This window comes from Grammomys surdaster, unplaced genomic scaffold (assembly GCF_004785775.1).
Source record: "Grammomys surdaster isolate TR1022 unplaced genomic scaffold, NIH_TR_1.0 273, whole genome shotgun sequence".
Classification (NCBI taxonomy): Eukaryota; Metazoa; Chordata; class Mammalia; order Rodentia; family Muridae; genus Grammomys; species Grammomys surdaster.
The window spans coordinates 907,003-932,954 of record NW_021604714.1 but is presented as its reverse complement, the minus strand read 5'-3'; the positions used below and the strand labels follow the sequence as shown (position 1 = coordinate 932,954).

General features: G+C 43.4%; 1 protein-coding gene across 1 annotated transcript in view; it reads right to left on the bottom strand.

The window, feature by feature from the left end:
* Micu1 (mitochondrial calcium uptake 1) overlaps positions 1-25,952 on the bottom strand; it is a 156,510-nt gene that overhangs the window by 94,062 nt on the left and 36,496 nt on the right. The window contains exons 4-6 of the mRNA XM_028776770.1: positions 24,358-24,520; positions 15,582-15,625; positions 614-728 (exon numbers count right to left, since the gene is read on the bottom strand). Coding sequence (XP_028632603.1) covers positions 614-728; positions 15,582-15,625; positions 24,358-24,520 — 322 coding nt within the window. The remainder of the gene's footprint in view (positions 1-613; positions 729-15,581; positions 15,626-24,357; positions 24,521-25,952) is intronic.

Here is a 25,952-nt window from a genome sequence, read left to right as displayed (position 1 = left end):
GAACATTTTGTTTAGCAGACGACACAGAGAGCTATGAACATTTTGTTTAGCAGACGACACAGAGAGCTATGAACATTTTGTTTAGTTTTCCTGAACGATCACAACTCACGCTAAGAGAAAGTGCTACAGAGTTGCACATTCCTAAATAGTTTAACTTTTAAAAACCAGAAACTTACTAGTGTTCTACACATGTGAGAACTGAGCTTTGAGTCTCTAGAAATATCATTCCATGACTAATAAGTGACCAGTGAGCAGGACAACCAAGCTAGGTTTCCTAAGAGGAAGAAATGCCACACGAAAATGGAGTGTGTGGAGTGGCACCATGCCACAGCAGTCACTGTGTGCATCTGATCCTCACTGAACACAGAGCCCCAGTCACAGCGGGGGTAACCCAGCAGGCTGTTGGTTTTAGAAATTCTACGTTGACACCTTAGGTTTTCTTTTCCTTTCAAACGAGTTTACACACAAATTACAGGGGGGAAAAAAGGACTCTTGTAGGATTTACAATCCACTAACTCTAAGCTAGGAGCTGTTTCCCAGCCAACCAGCTGAGCTGTTTCTGCGTTTCTGTGTGCTCCTTAACAGACAGACAGGATGGGAGGTCCATACTCACTGGAGAGGACGGTTGTGAGGAAGATGTAGTCAGAGAAAGAGATGAGCCCACACTCTCCAAGGGTGTAGAAGATGCTGCCTTCATCAGCAAATTTTTCTCGTTCCTGGGCGATTTTCTAGTAGGGGCACAGGTCCCAGCAGGAAATAGAAAAGAAACAAGTGAATCAGAACACAGACAGTAAGAAAGGAAGACATTTCTCTAAGCTCACTCATCCCCTGAGCACTTCTAGGACAGCCATTCAACATCCATGGATCCTGTACAGTTTGTAAGCTAATGAAGAAAGACTCCAGGACAAGAGGTGATTTGTTCTTCACTTAAACACCGGGTTCACTGAGATTAGAAAATGTTTTCAGTTTTTTTCCTGCCACCGAACACATGGCCCAACTTTAGAACTGTTTTACTTTAAGAATACCTGGCATTACTCTTAAGACTATCATTTGGTAGTACAAAGAAAAAAAATAATCAAACAAAGAAAAGAGAAAGCTAAAAGGAAACTGGTTCCAACTGGCTAATAAATAAATAAATAAATAAATAAATAAGAACCACACTGTAGGTGATCTGGAAGCAGAGGGAAGGCAGCTGTTCTCAAGGCCATACATATGCTTCTGAAATACTAATTTTAACCTTTCCTTTTGGATTTTTAATCTTAGACTAGAACACAGAAGAGTATTTAGGATGAAGAGTATTCTGAAATGTAATCTGGAGTCAGACTTTTACCTAACTATCTGTTACTATGTTGGTGGATGCTCCTGAGTTTCAGCTGTTTGATGAGAATAAGCTGTTTGCTGACTCAGCTGCTGCTCCAAATGTGCGCACCCGTCCTTTACTCAGAGTCACGAAGGCCAGTTCTTAGTTCCACTAACAGCCTGCCTGATGCATGGACTCTTTCAGGGTGTCTGGCTAAAGGTTTCCTGTTCTCTGAATTCCTCATTGGGATACTTTCAAAAACTGCAAAGGATCCACCAGAGAGCTGTGCTTGAAACAAAGTCCGTAAGTTCTGGACCAACCACAGGTACTTAAGGCAATATTTACTCTGTGCACCAAAGGGGGAGAAAGAAAGAGGTTTTAAGAATTCAAACCAAGGCAGCATAACCAAAGAAACAATCTCATGCAAGCAAGAAAGCAAAAGATGGCCCAGCAGGCGGGAGCCTCATGAAAACGGACAAGCACCAACACACCAGCATCCAGGCACAGGCCACCACGGTTACCTCTGTCTAGTGGAGATCCCATCAACATCACAAAGGAAAGAGAAGTGGTTAAGCAATTGAGTGGGCCGGCAGAGGTTGGCATGAAGTCACCCCACAGGACCTTAACTCTGCTGGCCCATCAACAGGTACAAACCCACAGGCCCGGGTGGTGTGGCCACACAGCCCTAGATTCTATTTAGAAAGAACTTCCTGGGGCTGGGCTGCTGCTCCATGCAAGAGCTGCTTGCTACCTAGCATGCTTCGAGTTCCATCCCCAGCAACACAGAAACCAAACAGAAGACAGAGAGCAAGAGATTCTCCGGCTTTTGTGGCTGATATATGACCCCCAGGACAGTATTTAGTGATTTCCTCTCTGACACAAGAACTAGGATGAACACTAGCTCAGGGTGCTCTCAGCAAGGCTGGGTCTTTCTTAGGCCAATGCTTGGTTCTCTGCCTGAGGCCAAACACAAATTTCAGGAGGAGAGCCTGCCGGAGGAACTGCTAGGGCAAGGCCTGGGAAGTTAAAATGCAAATTCCTCATGTGTGTGTGTTACATTAGCTGATACATTGCAAAACAGTGAGAACAGGAAGACTTACATACAATGAAAATACATTTCCAAAGGCAGATAATGGCTAGCCTGAGCAGTAATGTGTGTACAGAAGCCAAAGAATGACTATAACTTCATGGAGACGCAGCACTGTGCGCTATAATGGGGGCAAGATACTTCGAGCCAAACGTGGAGGAGCAGGTGAGTGTTTACAAGTGAAAGCAGGCGGCTGGCCAGAGGTAGCATCACTTTCTGCGGCTGGGGAAGAAGAAAGACAGAAACCATACTTGGCCAGTAACTTTAGATTTTCACTCAATTTCAAACTGACATCAACATTGAAAATCTCATCTAAGGAGCCAGGATATCCTTTTTATGTAAGTTTACTAACACACGACTCCAGCAGCTTTGCATTTTCTACAGAGACAGCCTTTGCACTGAGCGGAGATAGCTGGAAGCGTGCTGCTACTTTACATGATTTTAAATATATTAGAATATATTTACTGTGAACAAAGACGTTCTCTTAGGCACTGTAAGCGCAATAAAAGCATGGAATTTAATATTAGTACACATAGTATTATCTAATGCCACCCGTTAGGAAAGAATCTTAGGACCTGATCTTGTATGTCCGCCACTGTGAGAGTGTGACAGTCAGATGACAACCTGAGGTGGGCAGTTAGGATCAGAGTCTGGTCATCTTGTCAACCTGCATCCTGTCCATTTTCACTTAGTTATCCCAGCAATTCCCTTTACACCCATGCGCCTTCTTCCCCAGTCCAGATGTGTCAGAATAAAAATGCATCCATTTGCTGGGCGTCTTTCGAGTCCTTTCCCTGGAACTGGTTTTCCTTATTTCCCTCTGACGGTTTAGTACATATTATTGTGATGGCATTTCCACAGAAGTCATCATTTTAGCCATTTAACCAACAACAAATGAATATTTTCTATCTGGTTTCTACCATCAGATGTTCTCTAGGCTCATCCGTGCTACAGTGCAAATCAGTACTTAATTACTTTGTGTTACGAAAGCCGCTGCACCATGTGTACACACCAGGACTGGCTTACCCCTCAGAAGGCAGGGCACTCAGAAGATGGCTGCCTCTGGCTGCCATATGTAGTCACTTACTAACAGCTGTCAGAGTGGTTGGGCTTCTCTCAATGTAGGCCCAGGAGTAGAACTGCCCTGTTACAAAGTCATTATATCTTTATGTTTTGAGGGCCAGCTTGCTTAGACAGTCATACAGTCTGTAGACATGACAGAAATGTAGTAGACCCACTGTGGGCAACAATCAGTCTTCACAGGCTCTCTTTGCTACACGTGTGAACTATAGCCAGCTCACTTAACAGTGCAGGTCTGGGTTTAGGACCTTCTGCTCCTTAGGGGAGGGAAGAGTTGTTTGTCAGAGTAGCCGTACGTGAGACCCCTGCTATTGTGAGAGGGAGCAGAAGATCCCACAGGATGGCCTACTTGCTTGGGTAAGAAGCAAAAGACACGGGAAAGAAAAGAAATGCAAGAAACAAGGACTCTGGACAGGAGGGTGCATCCAGGAAGGGAGAAAGCTTCAAAGAATGGAAGACACAGAGGGGACCAGGGCGTACGGCACAGGAAAGCACGGGTGCTGGAGAGGGAGGAAGCACAGAATCTGTGGGCCTCACAGCAGTTCTGAGGTCACAAGGAGTGATGCTTAGAAGTTTGCCAGCAGCTCCAGCCCTGGGATGGACCGTGCGATCAGAACCTCTTCACTCTAAAGTCAAAGTCCACCCGTCATCAGAGCTTCTGGAGTTGGGCAGGAAGAGGGGGAAACAGAAGCCCTCCGTGTATTTTCTGAGCATTCGCTTGTTAAAGGGTGGCTGGGTTACATGTAGGATGGCACATTCACCAGTGTGCCAGCACACAGTAGGACTGGACATTTACAGGTTTGGAAATACCCAAAGCTCTACAGAAGATCTGTACAAAAGCTAGGACATTTTAGTCACAGATACCAACATTATCATAAAGCCAGCAAATCTGGTGTCTCAAATTAAAGTAAGGAGAGCAGCAGAGGGCGGGGTCAAGATTGGGGGCGGGGCTGGGAGTGGTGATGCAGGGGGATCTCTGCCAGCCTGTTGTGCACACTGAGATGAGGTCTCAAAAAAAGAGGGAGGAGCATTATTGGGAAGACAATTATTAGACTGTTTTGTGCCTGTGGCTCTTCTTAGATGGTTTCTTTTTAAAAAGATCTAATTCTTATACAGACGATATCCTCAAATCAATTGCCCATGACATATAGGGAAGTTATGAAAACAGACATATGAGTTTGAAAATGAAAATTTAAAAGCCCAAGTATGGTAAAGATGGGCAGTAAGTGGAAGGACTGGCAGTACAGAGAGGGTCTGGATTAGTGTCTCTGATGGCAACGGTCTCATAAACGCCAGCAAGACATTCCTTTGGTTAATTTTTCAGGTAATGTTTAATGTCAGACTAAAGTATATGTCATTTTTTTTTACCCTAAGCAAACACCATCTGTTTGCTCAAAGAGCTAAAGGGAGGCACATTTTAAAGGAAAACACAATGATTTCCTTATCATTTTCTCCCGGAAATGTAATTTTTCTAAGAAAAATCCAAAGAATATGAATTAATTCAGTATAAGTAGGAAATCAGTATAAATAGCAAAGATAATAGACAAAGTGTAAGAAGGAAATTGAAGCTGTATTTAAAAGTGCAAAGAAACATTTCAAAGATGCTTCAACTGTCTTCTCAGAGCATATGCTATAAGATTGGGTGTATTCCAGTGTTAGCTCGGCGAGCATCTGTGAGATACGTCTTTCACCTTTAGGTTCCCAAGGGAGGGCTCCAGCCATTTCAGTGTATGGTGAAAATTTCCTGAGTATAGTTTTAAAAAAATTGCAATTGTAGGCAGCTTCCGAAGCATCAGGGCCACACTGCACAGCTCAGGTGTGACTTCTTAAATTCTCCTCCAATCTGTCACTTCAACTTCTGGAATTCAAAGTGTGAGGCAGAATGCAGGTCAAGTTTCTATTCAACTTCGTGACAAATGTCCCCGTTTGGATGACAAAATCTTGTAGAATGCCTCAAAGCAACAAGCTCACGGACATACATGAACAAAATATAACTTAGAACCTAGCCTTATTTCAAAATGAAGAGCAGAGCTACAGGCCTGAGAGTAAGAAAGACACTGACATTGTAGACCTTAAGAAACCCCACCTCAAGGGGGCTGCTTTGATTTCACTTGTACTATGGTGCCATACTCTGAATCCTCCCTCCCCTCCAAGGAATCAAAAACCAGGGCGTTGGGCTTACAAGGCAAGATATCTACCACAGAGGTGGAGCTGCATCTGTAGACCCCGACTTCCGTGTCTGTGTGTTTATTGCAGCTTGGGCCCAGAGCTTTGTAAGGATGAGGCAAGACAGTACTGAGTGGAATCCCCAGACTTCATTTTTTATTTTGAGTCAGAGTCTCACTAAATTGCCAGGCTGGCCTTGATCTTCTTACTTTATGGTATAGGCAAGCCTCCAACTGTGACCCTCCTGCCTCAGCCCCCTGAATAGCAGAGATTATAGGCTTCCACTACAGACCTAGCTTTTTAGGTTTAGTAACAAGTGAAAAGCTTGTTATGTAAAATTACCATATAGCACATTCTTCTCTACGTACTTCACAGTGAATTAAAACGCCCCGAGTTTAACTGGGGTGGATCGCTTTGTGCTCAAGTGCCCACCCTTTGGCTTCCGACTAGTCTCATAAACTTATGCTTAGAGCTGCGTGAACCGTGAAGAGCCCCAGGGCTGGGTTTCCAGTCAGGACACAATGTGTTAGCATTCGGGGTGTGGGGAAGCCCCACCAGCTAGTTATAGGTTGGGTCAGAGCAGTTGATTTTCCCTTCCCGGCCTCAGTTAGATGGAGCCAGTTAACGTCATCATGCCTTCTACTTAACATTGTGAAGTTCTGAAGTTTAAAACAAAAGTAGCTCTTGGAAATGAGCAGACTTCACAAACAAAATGCTGGGTATCAACCTATAAACTAAAAATACGTGCGGAATTCATAGATTAAAATGGCATCATTCACAAATTTAAAATCTCAAGGGTTTTAAATACTGACACTTAGTAAGGATAATTTTATTATCAGTGTTTCTTGCCAGGGGTGATGGCACAAGCCTGTAATCTTGGCTACTTGGAGGCTGGGACAGATTATGAGTTACCCATAAGGACAATTTAGCAAGACCCTATCTCAAAATGTAAAAGGTGCTGGGTGTAATGGCTATTTAATCCTAGCACTTGGGAAGCAGGGGCAGGCAGATCTCTGTGAGTTCCAAGCCAGTGTGGGCTACAGAGTGAGACCTAGGACCACCAGAGGTATATAGTGAGCCCCTGTTTTGGAAAAAAAATTAATAAGGCAAGGTCTGTAGCTCAGTGACTGAGCATCTATCCGCCTTGCATATGCAAAGCCCTGGGTGGAATCACCAGCACTGTAAAAATGAAAAAAGAGAATCAATATTTCTCTATATTGCTAAAAGGGATTTTTAATTCCTCTAGTAATATTTGAAGTTGTACTTTAAAATTTGATGACAGTAATACACTGCTTCCAGAAAACTTGATTTTGGCATCTCGTTTCCAAACGGCAAGCAGCATCTCTACCTGGAGTTACCAGGGGAGAGGGGAGGGTTAGAGAAAGCTCCACGGTTCTCTCAAGCAGTGATCTCACACTTCATTATCTCCCTGGTGCACAGACAGCTTCCAAAGCCTTGGGAAAGTGTTAATTTTAAACAGTCTCATTATTCTCAATCAAACACAACCTGTTGCACAGCTAAAATATGTCACTCTTGATTTGGTCCATACCCAACTGTGTAGAAAGGCAGACTTTGGTGCAAGCCAAATAAACGTTAAGTTTAAATGTTTCCAATTCAGTGTAGTTTCTGATTTCCCCATTTCTGACTCAGGTTCTCGTCCAGGCTTCTCAAAGGTCTACTTCACTGGAGGCAACATAAATTACCGTGCAACAGGCCGAGGCAGCTGGGTGCTGAAGATGACGAACGTGCATGCCAACTGCAGAAAGCAGCTCTCTTTTCAGTCCCAATTCTAACCACATGAGCTCTGAGAACAACCCAAATACCAGAATGAGATGTTCTCCTTACTTCATTAGCCTCAGAGAAAACATTATCATGAAGATGCGTAAACTACAGCAGCGGTGGATGAGGTGGTTAAAGCAGTAATAAGGATTCAAATAAATCCACTGGAACGGAGTGAAGTTCAAGCACAGGGCAGAACTTTATTCAACTGACTTATGTGAATCCTCAGTGTCTGCTAAAGGAGGAAAGTCTGCGAGGCAGATAACTGGACGTATGTTCTGGCACGGTTCGATGCGTCTGATGTTCACGTCACATCAGCTCCGTTGTGGGACAAATGACATGTGATCGTTATTGATAGCCTGCTACCTAAATCTAAGAATTTAATTCTGAAACTTTGGTCACACAAGTAGATTAGTGCTGAACACAAACCCCCTAGAAAGCAAGCCCCGCCCCCAACAGTCCTGAGCTTGGCGGCCATCTTGGTTGTACTCACTTACTTATCATAAATGGCCTTATCACTTCGTGTAAAACAATCTCAAGTACACGCTTGAAAAGAATAAGTCAACAGCAATTTCATCCCCTCACATTTGGAAAAAATAGAGCAAGGGACACACATAAGGAAAAACCAATGGTTCGTTGCAAGAATCACTGCTCACACCCCTGACTGACATAGCTACTGTCTCTCAGGAAGCCCTGTCGGGGGGGAAAATTTTTAGTCTCAAATTTGAGGTCAAACATTAAGAACTATTCATGAGAGACCCCTGACCATTATAGGTAGGCCAAGAATTTATAAAACCTATGGGGCTGGAGCTGGAGCTCGGCTGGAAGATGCTGGGTTCAATCCCTGGCATTTCATAACTGGGGTGCGGTGGGCCATACCTGTCATCGCAACACTTGTGATCCTGTCCAAGATGACTCAGGGTTAGAGACTTCAAATAACTACCCAAGGGAATGGACTCACTGTGCTGAGTCCACAGTCCTTCATATGCCATAACCAGCACACGGGCACACGAGTGTCCATGTTTGTAATTTCTGAATATGTCACAGAGGGCTGGAAACTTTTGAAGGAAGACTTAGCTCACTATGGTGGAGCATTAACTCTGTGGTTCAGCTTGCTTGCCTAGGATAACTGGAGGGAAGGCTGAGCCAATGGTTAAGTATGCCTTTAGGCTAACTGGAGGGAAGGCTGAGCCAATGGTTAAGTGTGCCTTCACATAGCCAAGTGCCTACTCCATTCATTTTCAAAATGTGCATCGCTTCAAAAATAAAATGTTCTTCTATACTCTTAAAGCTTTCTACTCTCTGAGAACCAATTTCCCAGTCTCTGTCTAGCCACAGAGCGTTGTAAACACTTAAACAAGCTGAGGCCTGCGTCTACAGAATGGAGGATGCTTGTTTTGAGTAGCTCTTCTAGAATCATCTAAGTGTGGCCTTAAACACGCTCGTACTCAAGTAATATGAAAAAGGAAGTCAGTCTAGAAGAGTCCTCTGACATCAGAGTGAGCTGCAAACATTATTCTATGATGAAAAGCCAGGAATGGAGCGTTGTCAGAGATGTAATGGCCAGTTATGATTATGCATCAAATAAACAATGGAGCATCAGATGGGTTTGGTTGATCTCAAGGCCAAACATAACATAACCTAAAATAAAAACGTATCTAAAGACGTAGCAGTAGGAATTGGAGCATTTGAGGCAAGCAAGAAAATGCCATCCTTTGGGGCATTTAATGACTGCGTTACCATTTCTGCTTTTAACCTGAATAACCAAAGCTTGTTAAATCCACAGACGTTAGGAGTGGTGGAACTGGAGAAACTGGAAAGAGACCTCGGGTCCCCCTCATGGCAATGCACTGAGTGCCTGATGTCATTAGTGAGCTAGCCTGGAGAACAGTGCGCTCCACTAGCAGGCCATGGTGCTGGGCTTTCTACAGGCAGCAGGAACAGCATGCAAAGAGCAGATCCTGCGGAAAGATAGATAAGCAAGGGTCCACCATCTCTAACGAGGGCACTGCTGCTTGCATGGGGAGCTTAAAAACTACTACTGGTGTCACCAAAACAAGCACTGTTTCTAGAAACTAATATGAACAATTCCCTCAGCAGCTTTTAAAAGAAGAGCCTATGCTTAATATAAATTCACAAGATATTTTGAAGGATGCAGTAAAAACTGATTTAAAAGTATTTAACATCTCAAATTTTCATTTTAGCGAAACCGTTTCTGTATACTGCATTCAGATACTGATTCTAGAAACCCACAAAAGGTTCAGAAAAATATGGAAAGAAAAATACTGACTGCTTCAAAATTTAAATGTTCCTCCTTGCACAGAGGCCACGGTGCTAATCTGCAAGTGGTGTGATGGTTGATTCCCAACCTCCAATCAAACAAAACTAGTTCTCTGTGTACTGAAAGCATAAATGACCAATACTAATCACTACGGTGCTGAGCACCAGGGGCTGTAGGCGCCAGAGACTTCTAGCATGTATTAATTCCTATCGCCTCTTCTCACTCCTTGCTATATGGAGCTCTCTGGAAGGCAGGTCTTCTCAAAGCTAAAGCACATGGTTATTAATGAGGAAGGGGAAAGAGCTTTTGAGATGCCTCCCATTTGCCCAACTGCACTGAGAGCCACAAGAAGGGCTTTCTCGTGGGATTGGCCCTCAACTCTCTTCTCTTTTTTAAAGGTCTGGAGTGCTCAGGACCAGTCCAGGGCTTATTCTTGGTAGGCAAGTGCTCTATCAAGGAGAGCGAGTATAGCCATGTTTTCTTCTGGCTAGTACTTGTTTGTACCTTAGCTAGTCTGAAAGTCCCCAGGATTTGAAGAATTAAAATGGGTTTATCTTGTAATTCTTTTGATATAATTTTTAAATCTTGTTTCAGAATACAGTTACTACCACAGGTATGTGGAACTACTAAAATCCACCCCATTTTAAAACAGGAACACAGGGAGCAATGCACTATGAAAAGAGAGATTATCCCTGTGGTCTTCATTAATTCTATCACCAATTACTTCAAATCAAATGATGCTGCAGTTATTTAAGTTGAATTTAGATTTTATTACAGCTAACCATCAAAAATGTAAGAGTAATTTTAAATGAATAAAATTTAAATATTCATACTGTATAGTTGAGAGTCCCAGCAGAAATCAATTTAAAAAGCACGTGTTCTGTGTGTCCTTGGCCATCTCCTGGCCAACTCTATCTGCATATTCTTCCCATGTGTTTGCTTATTTTCCCAAGGGACAGTCATTCCCTGGCTCAAAGGGGCAAAATAATAAAGTCTAAATGTGCCACAAATGTCCTCTTGAGCTGTTTTATCGAGCAAGGAGCAACCAAGCAGCAGCTTATCTGCATTTATTATGATATTTCAAAAGAAAAATGAATCTATTCGTTCGAACTGTCTTCTATGCCTATGATAGTTTAGGAACAAAACGACCCAAACAATACCAACATTTAAATGTCCAATTGATCAAAATCTGATGCAGTGTAATGCCTACAACTAAGTTTCTTGTCTTTGTGTGGTAACGGCTATTGATAAAACTTCCCCCTTAGTCATAGTGGGTTCTATATTCTCAAGGACCATGCAGCGTTTGAATTGTCATATTAGAGATAAAGCAAGAAATGTAAGTATCAAGATCAAAACCAGTGTGCAGGGAGTGGGGAGGCCAGGGGCATGCACCGACCCTCCGCCTTGGAAGCATTGATATGGATTCCAGAGCAGTGATTAACTGAAAGCACATGCTGCCAAGTCAGTACCTGCCAGAATTCCTGATCAGAAGACGAGAGAAAGAAAAAACAAATTGATATTGATTATATGAACAAGCCCCCCCAAATCAAACACATATATCACAAAATGTAACATACGAAGGAACAATAACAACCTGTGAAAATTATCACTGAAACCTGGAAATACAAGAACAAACAGCACAAATGTTCTAGACATCACCCATTAGGCACAAGAAAACAAAGATCTACAACACAACCTCCCAGCACCAAATCACAGAGCTGCAGGACAGCAGCACGCTCCTCAGAGAGATGGCATGAGTCAACGTGGTTTCAAAAGAGTTGTAAAGATTCCATGTCTTCCCCGGGGCAAAGCATTTCTGGAATGAAAGTTTCCTATTAGGATGCCTTGTAATTTCGGTGGGATGTAGTTTCAACTTTATGGCAAACTGCTTGCTGTGCCATTCACTCCAACACACACCCAACCGAATCTGGCTGAGTTCAGAGGACTGGTAACTGTCTGCTCAGTGGAGCAGCTCAGGAGAGAACATGAACCTTTTATTATGTTCCACTAAATCGGAGCTGTCCCGTGGAATGAAGACTGTCACCGTGTTGGCTGCCATCTGAGGGAGGAGTTCAGGTCAGTTAATTTAGCTGGGCTCCACTCCAAATATCAAGTGGTTTCAAAAAGCTTTTTGACATAAGTAAACTTCATTGACTGTGAAATAAAATTTGACCAAAATTTACCATCATTTTCAAATCAAGTTCAGTTATCATTGAGAAAGTTCTTGAGTGAAAGGCAGGCGTTACTAGCAATGTACACGTCTGCAGTGGAGGCTGCCTAGGCCCCGAGGACTCTGCAGTAGAGGGTGGAGTAGGATAAGCTCCTTTGAACACGGAGCACGGGTCTCCCCTGGGCAAATGGAGTGTATACAAACTAGCCAGTCAAGGACAGCACAGGGGGACTTTTCTAGGTGACTGAACTGAGGAGAGAACAATTACACACAGGGTATAGCCTGCTATAAATCACGAAAGATGGCGTACACGTTAGCAGGTGGTCCTTCCATAAAGTGAGCGCGGGCTCATAACCATGCAGAACAGCTAAGCTGTCCTCACTGTCCCAGTTCTGGGATCAGACAAGAGATTCTCAGCTAAGGGTGATTTTCCCCCTCGGCTGTGCAGAAGAGCCCCTGCCTGAATGACTGCATGACGATTTGAAGTCCACACTCTCGCTCGGCTGTGCACCATGTAACAGAGCTGGATTTCTCACATTGGCTCAGCAGGTGTTATAACATCTACTGGTCACTTACACATGGCTATCAGATGCAGGAGCACACACCACAGAAATAAATGCCTTGGAGAAGAAAGAGGTCACACGCCAAAGCTAGATTTTGTTATTATTATTTAGTGATACTGCGTGGAAAAAAATAACCGAAGTTAATTTGTAAGAAAAAAACATGAAAGTGATCTTAAAACCTTTCAGTAGAAAAGAAGATGGGAAAATCTCCAGAAAAAAAAATTGGAAATTTTAGCATGTGTCAAAGAATTAACATTTTTCCTCCTTTGTGTCAGGGATTGAACTCAGAGCCACGCCCTGGCTGAAGCACAGGTTCTAGCATAGAGCTACTCCACCAGCCCAGAGGATTTTGGAAACGCTAGCTCAGCACCTGGATTCACTGTAATAGTTAAATTACACTCTGAGCTTTTGGCTCAAAAGAAAAGGTTATCATCACCGGTCCTGTTCAAATGAGACTCCATCCCACGCATGGCAAGTCATCACTGGGAAGAATACCTGGTTTTGTCCACAACAGAAACAACATCTTACTCAAACAGCCGGATTACAATCAGAAGGGATCCAGTTTACACACCACACGGATGGATCACTTTAAGAGTGACAGGGACAATAAAAAGACAGACAGACCTTCCAAACTGCCAACTCACCACATTACAATACAATGAGACACAGAACAGTGACCTTGATTCTAGCTTCTAAATCTAGTTATTAAATTTGCGTGCTTCATATTTTCTTTTCTGAAATGAATTCTTTTCATTTATTATCAGTTTTTAACTGTGCTTTACCTGGAAGGCGGAGGCAGGACAGCTCAAATTTAAGACTACATTGGGAAATCCTTTGAGAATCTGCCTCAAAACCCACCATTCTGAAACTCCAAACCAAAAACCATTACCACCACCAACTGGGCAGAGCACATTAACTTCACCAAACTGAAAGTGAAAGAAACATGGGGTGGGGTGTGTGTGCGTGTGTGTGTGTGTGCAGTTTAGTGGGAGAGCATACACTTTAGATGCAAGAGGCTCTGGGTTCAATCCCCATCATAAACATGAAAAGACAGACAGACTGACAGGAAAGAAGGAGCTGAGGGAGAAAGGGAAGGTTGGAAAGATGGGGAGGGAGAGGAACGAGTCTTGGGGCGGTGGTGAATGGTCTGTTCCAAAGGGAACCTGCTGCTGCTGCTGCTCTGTGTAGAAACAGGGCAAGAACTTAATCATCTTTGGGAGAGAAGCCCTGGGTGACATCAGCAACAGCATCTCTGTATCCCTGCTCAGGAAGTAACCACATCTGCAGCACGGAGTTCTCCCCTTTGATGTCCGAGGGGAACATGACTATATCTGATTCCAAGAGCGCTGCTTACTACATGTCACAGGAATAGAAAGTGCAGGGCGCAAGCAACTCTCTATATTTAGATTGCCAAGAAGAAGGAATAAGACAAAATGGGACCCAGAGACTGCAAACCACATGAAATATGTCATATCAGCTAACGACGGCAACTAAGATTAGACATTTGACATTACTGTAAAATAAAGCTCTGTTTGGAAATAAATATTTTGTTTTATAGGCCAATTACTAGATGCTAAAAACATCAAATGGAAATTATAGTTTTTAATAAGAAATAATGTATAGTACATGAAATGATTATAGCAACAAATCTTAGGTTAAAATGTGCATATTAGGAGGGCTGTACCAAAACCCCTCTACTTCCATATGCTATATTATCATATTTCTAGTAGAACTAACATATTATTAGTTATTTAATTTTTAAAGGAATTTTTTCATTTACTTGTTACTCTTTTATGTGTGTGCTTCACATATGTTCTGTGCAGGCTGGTGTGCCTGTGGGGTCAGGAGGACAATCTGCAGGGGTCAGGCCTCTTTCTACCAGGTGCATTCTGGGAAAAGAACTCAGGTCACGAGGCTTGTTGCCACGTACCCTTACCCATTGAGACAAGCTACTTATAAAATGATCTCTTAGATATCCAAAACTGTAAGGAGTTTTGTTTTGTTTTCCAAATTTATCATCAGAGAAAATCTGAAGTCATCCAAGACCTGAAGCTTTGGAACTTTTAATCTTGGTCGGAATATTAACAATTCCATTCTTCTATAGAACATACTCTTCAAGCAGTATCAGCTACAGACGTCAGCATTCTTTACTCAAGACCTCTGAGTAGACAGCTCTGAAATGCAATAGATGATAAAGGATAGGCGTGCTTTCACAAAGAAATCTCCCAGGGTTCTACCCCTAAGCAAAGAACCACAGGCAGTCAGGGGCTGCTGAGAAGAAGACTCAGGCGTCCCACAGGGAACAGCAGCCCCTTAACTGGTTATCCGATTCCAAGTGGTCAGCCCTGAAACCATCCACATACCAGCAAGTCTAACCAGACCCAGCACACCGTGTTTACATAGCCCGTGTCTACATAGCGTGCATCTATCTATCCACGTAACAGTAACAGAGAGGCCTGGTGTACGGGAGGGGCTGGAGGGAGGGAAGGAAGGAAAATGATAGATAATTATATTTTAATTAAACAATATTTTCAAACCTGACCCCTTCCTTTCATTCTGACCCTGTATAAACTTTTCTTCTTTTGAGGAACTCACCCTGAGAGGGAAGCCATGCTGAGCTGGCAGCTTTATGAGAGAGTAAAATTGAAAGGTTTCTCTTCAATGACTAAGAATGATGTCACATAATGTGATTTCTTCATTACATATGAAGAAAAGAATTGAAAGTAACAATACAGACGTGTGCAAATTCTCCATACCTGCTACAAAGACACTATAGGGATCGTTTAGTTTCAGAAGGTTCGATCAGGTAGGTGTCTATATGAAATGTGAGCGCAATACAGGGGTGCTTGTTCATCTTTATGGTGACTTTTGTGTTAATATTTCAAAGTCAGTAAACACTGAATTCAACCTTAATATATGACAAACCATGAGTTACCTTACATGGAAAAACATTAAAACCAAAACCAAAACAAAACAAAAACCACCCAGCAAAAAAAACCACAACAAAAACCCTGGCTTGATTTCCTGTGCAGGATCTCCTGAAGACTCAGGCCTCTGAACCTAAAAGACTTTCCTTCGGCAGCTCAATGGTGTTCACGGATCTGTCATGTGATTTCAGAGGTAAAAGTTAGGCATCTGTGTGCCAGTTTGCTCACCTTTCCGTCAAAGCGCTTTATTATATACTGATCCAGGCCCAAGTCTGAAAAAGAGAGGAGAAGATGATTAGTCCCTAATCCTAACTCTCCAGAAATGCACACTGGCTCCTGGGTTTGTTTTAAATTACTCAGTTTAATGTACTAGATGGTTTAGCTACAATATTCATCCAACGTCACACAGGAATGATTACTTTGCTCTATTTTGAGACTCAAAGTACAAACGCTGGCAGGCAGACACCAACTCTTTGCATCTGTACAGAACAGCAAGGTGCCAGTGTGAAAGGCGCACGAGCCAGCCTCCACGCTGGGCTCACGTCTTTACCATAGCGCATGGATGGAGCGTTCTGCATCTCTGCTCCTAGTGATTCGGTTGCCGTTGTGAGTGACTGTCCTCTGAGCCAAGCAACTGCAGTCTTGGAAATTCTGTTGCATTCCCAGCAATGGGACTATCCCAGCTGGACCTGCTGACTGCAGGAGTCCCCTCAGAGACTGGGAGAGAGGACTGGGAGATCCTAACCTGAGTCTCCAGCTTTCCTTACCCCTGTTACATGCAACTGTGGCTTAATTACACATGGCATCCTGGAGATGCAGGAGCATATCGGCCAGGGGAGACTGGCAAGCAGGGATCCATCTACGGGGCTGTGAGAAAGTCCTCATCCCTACTGGATAAAGGCTACCCTACTGGACAGCCTGTTGGGATGGAACAAAATAAAGCATTCTAAGATGAAGGAAAATAGCAACTTCTTGTGCAAGAGGCCTGCTCTAAACATCATGCTAATTCTGCAGACAGAAAGTGACAGTGGAGAGGAATCAGGAACTGGTGAACAAGAGAGTGACAGAAATGGTTCATCCATCAATCAACATCTCTGTGTGAGACAGACAGTATTGTCTTAAATTCTTTACAGAAACAGTTTGGATGGAGTTTCCAATATGGAGAGAGATAGGCTACACCACAGTTACAGTATATTTGGTTATTGTAATAGACAACCTAACAGCAAAGTAGAACATCTTAGGTACAGCCTTTGTCAGATGCAGTTAGATGTGTCCTGAAGAGAAGCAGTTTGGGTGTGCCTCTAAAAGTCTCCTTAGATAAGAATGCTGAAGAATGGAAAGTTCCTATTTTAAGGCAAGTTGTTTGAGGTCTTGTGGTTTTGCTCTATGACTAGAGGCAAAGTCAGCTGGGTGGCCTGAAGCTACCCCACCGAAAGGTGAAATGGTCCTGCCCCTATTGATTTGCCTTGGAGCCCCTCCCCCCAGGATGGTGACTTGGTTCAGCCAGCCAAAGGTGCAGGGGAGAACTGGGGACTTTTATAAGCAATTAGGCCTTTGCTCTCTCTCACTTCCTCTCTCTCCTTGGAAGAGCCTTTATAGAAGGAGCTCTGTGTCTGCGGCTGGCAGGACACAGGTAAAACAGGATACTAGGAAAGAGAGCTAAGGGTTTGAGGAGCTAGGAGAAAGGTAGACTAGCTAGATAGAATGGTACAGTAGGGATTTCTAAAGAGCTAGCAGTTTAGTTGTAGAATCAGGCTTGTAGATAGTCTGTATGTAGTTAAGAAAATAAAGTTACCACACTGAGCTAGAAGGGTTTTACCTCAGTTTACACCTCCTGTGTCTTTATTGGAATAAATGCTAGATAATTTAAATGGTTACATACATGAAGTGGGGAAGGGCTTACGGTGGCAACGTATCTATTCCATCTGAAGTGGTAAGACTAAATTCTCACACACACTGTGAGAAGTATGTATAATCCCTATCACAATCACTAAATACATAAAAGAAATATAGTCAAGATACAAAGATCACTTAAAATACAGTAAAAACATTTAAGTAATCCACAAAACAGCCAGGAAAATATGTAGGAGGTGAGGGAGAAAGATAGCTCTAAGCTCAAGCTAAGGGCAAGCTCTTAAGGACACAAGCAGCAGCCCACATGCTGGCCTCTTCCCAAGCATTCTGCTTTCCTCAGTCAATGTCTCCTCCGTCACCTGCTTAGATGACTAACCAGGAGACCAAACCATCCTCGTAATGAACATCACACCGGTTCACACCGGGTCGGTGACCACGCCACTTCTGCAGGGACAGTCAATCTTGAGAGCAACAGGGCAGCATGTGTACACACAACAGTTCACCCATGTCACATTATTCAGAGGCCAGGATGGTAAAGGGGATTATCAATCACAAGGAGCCACTTAGTAAATTCAGAATGTGTAAACTGTGACAAACTTCAAAGTCTTTCGTAATGTGACAAAGCCAATTTTCTGGGCTCACACGAGATGCCACCAGTGTAGAATATGAAATTTCAATATCCCAAGCTTTTATAAAACATCTGGAAGGCTAAGGGTTTTACTGTGATCTTAAGTGTTACAGCTCCTCTGCCCTTCAGTCAGTGTGTGAACAGTAGTCTACTTTATCTTCTATGAGCTTTCACGGCCTTTGATCACGTACTTCTTGGCCTTTACTAAGCACTAATCTTTTTATAATCAAAGTTTCAGATTTCAGCAATATCTCCTGCATATTAACCTTGGGTGGAGGTGTGATACTTTGAACTGGTATGCAAACTTCATGAGATTTCTAATGCTAACAGTAGGTGTGGTTGCACAGGTTTGTCACCCAGAGCTAGGGAGGTGGGGACAGCCAGCAGAACTCTTCAAGCTTCAGGTTGATGTGAGACCCTATCTCACAAAGCTAGGCAGATGGAGCTAAGCTGACTTTTGGTCTCTGCATGTACACACAAATCTGCCCAAATGTGTACACATACACTCATAAACACACACAAAGGGAACAATGACAATGCTGAATAAATCTAGGCCACAATGGCTACCAGATACCTAAAATCAGCACTTTTAAAAATTAAAAAAAAATTTTTGAGAATTTAACTTAATTACCACATTTCTCCCTCCCTTTGTTCTCTCCAAATCCCCTCATATGCCCCTCCCCATTCTCCTTCAAATCCACGGCCTCTGTTCTCATGGTTACCACACACATATATGTACATACATATATATTCCTAAATATAATCTGTTTAGTCCATATGTTACTTGTATGTATGCTTTCAGGGCTGACCTTTGGCACCGGACAATTGGTGTGCTCTTCTGGGGGAGGGCCACCTGTCCTGCTTCCAGCTTTCCTCAGTTGCCACTGGTCCTTCATGTAGGCTTGAGGCCTTGTGGGCTTTCCCCATCCAGTCTGGTGTGTCCCCTGTTGCCATCCTTTAAACTCCATACTTTTGAGTAATTACAACTCATCAGCTGTCTACAACCCAAACAGACCTTCCAAACTGACTGCAACTTATATCGCTTTTCTCCTTAAACCATGTTCACCGAAGGCTTTGAGGTCCTTCATGTGAGCGGGTTAAGCTAATCACAGCAGTAGGAAGAAAGAGCCAATGCTGGCAAACAGAGCACAGCACTGTGGATACTGTTCTTACTGTGCACTATTTATTATGCCACCCGATCCGAATGACTACACAGAAGGGGCAGCTTGGTAAGGGACAGCCATCAGGCCACGTCTAGCCAACTTACTGTGTCTTTCTTCTCCTTAGATCCCCAGGGAGAAAAGTAGTATTTATTACATTGCTGTTGAGTCAGCTAAGCCTTAAATATTTACTATTTGTTCTTTAAATCAAACTTTGCTCTAAGTCCAACCTGGGCTATAGAGTGAGACCCTGTCCCTATGGCAAATTAAAAAAAAAATGGATATCCCCTATTCAGCAGGGTGTCATAGCTCTATATATCTTCAAAAACAGTACTGTTTTAAAGTGCTTAGATTTCTAAACGCATGTACTAGATGTCCAAGCTACTAACTGAGATGTTAACTTTGTAAAAACAACGTACTCAGGCAGCCCACTTTTAACCCCCACACGATGCTCAACACCGAGGGCTAGCACATCCCCTTTCTGAAAGCACATGAAATGAACATGTCAAGTTTGCAGGCCATATGCTTAAGGTCTGCCGAAACTGCTTCACTCTGCTCTTCCAGCTCAGAAACTGCCACCCGGGAGTGAGTGTGCCCTGTCCATACAACTTCCTATGAGCAATGAAATCTGAACTGCATCTAATTTTTACATGTTCTAAATATTCTCGTGTTCCTCTGCCCCCCTTAAAAATGTACAGATTGCTCTCTGTGGGCCATAGAGAATCAGGGAGTTGGCTGTAGTTGGTCTGCTCTATAGGAACAGTACTGCGAAACTCTGCAAACAAATCAACAAATCAACAGAAGCAGAACACAGGAGGTGTACAGTTATGAGTCACTGACTGAAAGTGGTTTTTTTTTTTTTTTTCATTTTATTTATATGAGTACTCTGTAGCTGTCTTCAGAGACACCAGAAGAGGGCATCAGATCCTATTACAGATGGTTGTGAACCACCATGTAGTTGCTGGGAATTGAACTCAGGACCTCTGGAAGAGCAGTCAGTGCTCTTAACCACTGAGCCACCTCCCCAGCCCTGAAAGTGTTCTTTCTAGGCAAGATTATCCTTAAAACTGTGAAGTGTGATCCTAAAGGGAACATGGGGGCCAGGACACCCGAGGCCTGCTCCTCCATTCATACTCTAATTCTCCTGTGTAGAGGAGACCACAGATAAAAAGTGCTGTGTTCTCCCCTAAGCTCCTTTGCTTCATGGAACTGTCATCCACATCCCATGTTTCTGGTTACTTGCATTGCACAGTGACTGTGAGAAAGCCTTTTGGTCTTGTTTTTTGGAGACAAGGTTTCTCAAAGCCTTTTGGTCTTGTTTTTTGGAGACAAGGTTTCTCTGTGTAGCCCTGGCTGCCTGTAACTCAGAGCTCCACGGGCCTCTGCCTCCTGAGTGCTGGCTGGGGTTAAAGGTGTGAGCTAGCATGGCTGGTGAGAAGTGTTTTTTTCTGTAATGGAGTCCGTATCCTTATATCCACGGAGGGTGGTGATGCAGCAGCTTCCATCAGCTGCGTGTCGGTGGAGGACCTGTGTTCGAGGAGCACACTGCGTGTTTCCCTTAATGTGCTTCACATGTGCCTATGGTTCCTCTCTAGACAGTTTTGACATTTAGAACCCAAGTATTCTTAGTCACCTTCTCACTGAAATGCATCGGATCATTTCCAATGGTTTAATTTGGGGCCGTGGATAGTCTGTGCTCCAAGATTATTTTAAACAGTTCTGAAATGAAGGCTCACACAGATTTAGATCCTCTGGGTATCCTGGGATATTAGTATGTGTGAAGTCATGACAAAACAAAGCTGAAATCGGCAAGGCTGGCTGGAAAGCAGCCGAAGACAGAAATCTAAGCAACAGAGATCGACTTTACTCTCCGCCTCACACAGGAGCAGCCTGTTTTATTTTGCTGAATCAACACCCCTGCTAATGAATTCTTGCTAATGAGCAAATGAGAGTGAAGCCAGTTTCCACCCTGTGGGTGACAAAGATCTTTCTCCTTAGGGCAGAGCTGGGTGACCTAGGCAGCAGCTCTGACACACCTGAGCCAAGTGACCCTTCTCAGGGCCTGTTTCCTCACTGCTAACTGGGATGATGTCAGGTCTTTGTTGTTTATTCTTGAGCCAGAGTTTCACTAGGTGCCTGTGGCTGCCCTGAAGCATCCTCCAACCTCCGTGTGTGTGTGTGTGTGTGTGTGTGTGTGTGTGTGTGTGTGTGTGCAGGTATATTTGAGACAGAGTTTTTCTGTGTAACCCTAGTTGTCCTAAACTTGCTTTGTAGTTCAAGCCGGCCTTGAACTCACAGAGATCATCTGCCTCCCAAGTGCTGGGATCAAAGGTATGCTCCACCACTGACTGGCTTAAAACAGAAACCTACTCTCCGCCTCACACAGGAGCAGCAGGTTTTATCTTGCTGAATCAACATCCCTGCTAATGAAGTCTTGCTGATGAGCAAGTGAAAGTGAAGCCGGTTCCCAGTTAGATCTCACTTCACTGTATCAGAATTCTCCCTTCTGATTCTCGTAAGAGAAGCACTTGTTTGTTATTCCGGCTTCTCATGAAAGCAAGAAGGGGGCTCGGTGTACTGCGCTCCCTGTAACTATTCAGTGTATGAAGGACATCTTTCGGTAATTAACGGGGGTGGGGGGGCTCAGTGGTAGAGTGCATGTATTGCGTGCAGAAAGCCTTTCGTTCAATTCCCACCATCATAAAAGCAAATAAGCAAAGAGCGAATGGCTACAGAGTTAAATGCTGGAGTGTAGAAAGGCAACCAGAAAACATAATTGTTTTCAAAGGAATAAACATAATATCCCTTAAGTGAGGAAACAGTCTTCCATGGCCTGTCTTAAAAGCGTTGGTTCATTTTCATTGTCACACTGGAAGCAAATTATATTTTTCAACATCACTGATAGAGATGAGATTTTTATTTGAATGGTAATTGCCTTACAGGCATAAAAATGTTTTGCTATCATAAAAATACAGGGAAATATTTGCAAGCGTCTTTCTTCTGCATACAATCATGCTCGGCTTTCTTCCCTCCTATGTCATAGAACGAGCTGCTAAAACAAGCTTAAAAGGGTCTAAGTTTTGGTTTGGGGAGCTCAGTGGTTAAAGGTGCCGGTCCCTAAGCCTGGCCACCTGAGTTTGATCCCCAGGACCCACATGGTGGAAAGTGAGGACCAACTCCCTGAAGTTATCTTTTGGTATGCATACCCTCGTTAAATAATTAAGTACAGATATTTAAAAAGAATCTACATGCAAAGTTCAATGCAATTAATGAGAAGCTTGGTATGTCTTATTCTAAAACTCTCTGGCAGCAGAAAGCAACTATGAATATATAAGAACCTATTGGGAAATAAAGGAACATTTGAGGTACAAAAAATATATCCTTCTGATTTCAACACTCATAGTTATTTGGTAGTATCCTTTTCTGGAACTTTCTGTGTATTTTTCACATAGATGAAACACAGAGGACCGAGAAGCACAATGAATACTGTAGGGATACAACCACTGAAAGGCAGAAGAGAGAAATTCTGCAGTACAAGAGACCTGCTACATCAGGTTTTGTGTCAATGTGACATAAGCTGGAGTTATCACAGAGAAAGAAGCCTCCCTTGAGGAAAGGCCTCCATGAAATCCAGCTGTAAGGCATTTGGTCAATTAGTGATCAAGGGTGGGAGGGCTTGTTGTCGGTGGAGCCATCCCTGGGCTGGTAGTCTTGGGTTCTATAAGAAAGCAAGCTGAGCAAGCCTGGGGAAGCAAGCCAGTAACATCCCTCCATGGCCTCTACATCAGTTCCTGCTTCCTGCCATGCTTGAGTTCCAGTCCTGACTTCTTTTGGTGATGAACAGCAGTGTGGAAGTGTAAGCTGAATAAACCCTTTCCTCCCCAACTTGCATCTTGGTCATGATGTTTGTGCAGGAATATAAACCCTGACTAAGACACCTGCATTCTTTCACAGGTAAATGATGCCTTGTGCAGCCTTGCTAAGAGGCTCGGGATCAGTGTGGGAGAATGGAGGAGAGACAGAGGGACACAAAGCCGGGGTAAGGGTGTGTACTCCGCTTTCTACTCCACAGAGGCAGGGCTCACTTCTTAGCCCAGCCTCAAAGCCAGTCTGTGTAGCAGAACTGGCCGCTCAACAGAGTGGAGAGGAAGGTGCAAGTTTGCATCAAACACATTTGTGTTTTGTATGCATCCTATACACACAGCCCACTGATGATTTTATCCGGTGTTTTCTGTGCACTGGGGTTCTGACTGCAATTCATAAGGGGTCAAATAGGGGATTATCCACTCGAATCGTCACACTGACATCCAAATCAGATTCTCTCTTCCCTGGGGTTCAGCTGTTGTTACAGACTGCAGCCATCAGTCCTTCAGTGACTTCCCCAAAGCATCTGTGCAGAAATTACATGCTTGGTCATGTCCTTCTGCAGTTTCTGTTCTACTTAAATGCTTGAGCCAGAAGAATGGAAAACTGCTGAGTAAGTCAGAATGCACAAAGCAAACATTTGAGAGCCAGGTCTGCACTGGCCCTCTCCTCCCTTCCCTCCCAGGCAGTCAGCCACTCTGTCAGGGCTGCTGTCTGTCAGAGCTGCTGTCTGTCCTACGGCTAGCTGCCACTGAGCTGGAAAACTGTGGTAGGCCAAACCACCACCATGCTGTCACCAAAACCTAGCAGACTCACTGTATAGTAAGCACTCCCCTGCTTGTTTGCTGATGAGACTTTGGGTCACAGAAACACTGAGTCCTGTCCTCTCACTAGTGGTTGTCCCAAGAGAGCGTCTGAGGCTTGGAGTACCCTCCTCGGCCACTGTCCTCACTGGGATGCTGTGTGTTTCTTGTGGTGGTTTGAATATACCTGGCCCAGGGAGTGGTTCTATTGGGAGGTGTGGCCTCATTTGAGTAGGTGTGGCCTTATTGGAGGAAGTGTGCCAATGTGGGCTTTGAAGCTCTGCCCAGTGCAGAAGAGTTAGCCTTCTTCTAGCAGCCTTCAGATGAAGATGGAGAACTCTCAGCTCTGCCTGCACCATGCCTGCCTGGGTGCTGCCATGTTCCTACCTTGATGATAATGGACTGAACCTCTGGACCTGTAAGCCAGCCCCAATTACATGTTGTCCTTATAAGAGCTGCCTTGGTCATGGTGTCTGTTCACAGCAGTAAAACCCTAACTAAGACATTTCCACACAATGTTTATCTTGGCTAGTTTCCCTAAATGAGACATATACACTGTATTGTAGACTGATTCCAAGCATTCAACTGGTGATTTTAGTTACTGGCTGGACCTATGAACATTACTAGGTCCTGAGAAGGGAATAGTTGAAGCCATAACAGTTATCCCAAACCTGCTTTCCACGCTAGCTACTTACGTTCTGGCTGCTTCTCATTGGGTGTTATAGAGCGCACGAAGTCCTGCGGAGTCATGAACACTTCGGTTTCACCAGGTTCATTGATTACTTTCAAGGTGGCAAAATATCGGAAGATTTTGTCAGGTGTGGAGTAGGCTCGGATCCGATTCTCATACTCCATCACCTGAAACGAGGAAGTCAGAGGGTGTCACTGCACTGAGCTGCGCCCAAGGCCACCCATTCTCTGTAGTGTTTGCCTTAGTTTTGAAATAAGTTGATTATCTCTCTTTTATTGGACTTTTTTATATTAAATAAGCTCAATTTCAAAAAAATTAAAATTTCTTTCTTGTAAGATATCATTCTCACCTTAAAGGAAGGTTTACAGAACTTTGTTAGAGCTCTTTAAAAAATAATTTTCTAGTTACTAAAAGCTAGAAAAAAATTAACACCACCATTAAAAGAATGCAAAAGCCACAGTAACAGGGAAATACTGCATATAGGCTCTTAAATAACCAAGTTTTTAAAAGGGATTTACTTTCTGTGGAATTGCCTGACTACTAAGAGAAAACAGACTGGAAATTTCACAGGTTTGGATGGTTAAGAGTCCTTGTAAGAAAAGATAGATGAATAACATGGAAAAATAAAATTGTGTTTAATGGAGGCTCAGTAGGTCTGAAGCGCTTAGATGATGGTTTTAGGCAAATTCCCAGCAAACCTTTACATGCAGCCTATCTAGAATGAAACAAGAGTTCAGAGCACAAGTGCTTATACAGGTGACAACCACAAATAGTGACATCTAACTCAAAGTCTGTCACATCACTGTGACAGCTAACTCTCCTACAGAGCACACAAAGTACTATACCAATTACAGTGCTTTTGTCTCTAGTATTGAATGGTATTTGACGATGACGACTTCTTCTTCTTCTTCTTCTTCTTCTTCTTCTTCTTCTTCTTATTCTTATTCTTATTCTTATTATTATTATTATTATTTTGAGACAGGGCCTCAAGTATGGCAGCTGGCCTCAAACTCTCTCAATAGATGAGACAGACCTTGAAATTCGGATCCTTTTCCTTCAATTCCCAAATGCAGGCATTACAGTGAACACTACTGTACCTAGTACTTTATAAAGCTCCAGGGAGCATTCCCAGTGCCACATGAATACAGGAAAGTACCCACCAAGTGAGTTATATCCCCAGCCCCACATATCTGAGTTTTATAAGCTAGGGCAGCCAATACTAAATAGAATCTTGTAAAACTGTGTCAATGCAATAAAACCTAAAAACTCATTAGTTTCGTGTCTATAAAGCAGGTGATATTTTTTAAATTATCAATACGTTAAGTCTGTCCAATTAACATAGCAATTACTGTAGATGTCAACCCTGAATAGAGACTTCGAGGTCACTGGCAGCCGCTATCTAACAATGCTCTTAGTTCTACAATCAATGTGATTTTAGCAACTGAGAGCAAACTGCCAATTGATGACTCCACATGACAGGAATTCAGCGATAGCGTGCATTAAAATCTGAGGTTTTAGGGAGCTGGAGAGAGGGACGGCTCTGAGGTTAAGAGCAGACAACTAGGGTTCGATTCCCAGCACCCACAACATGGCTTCCAC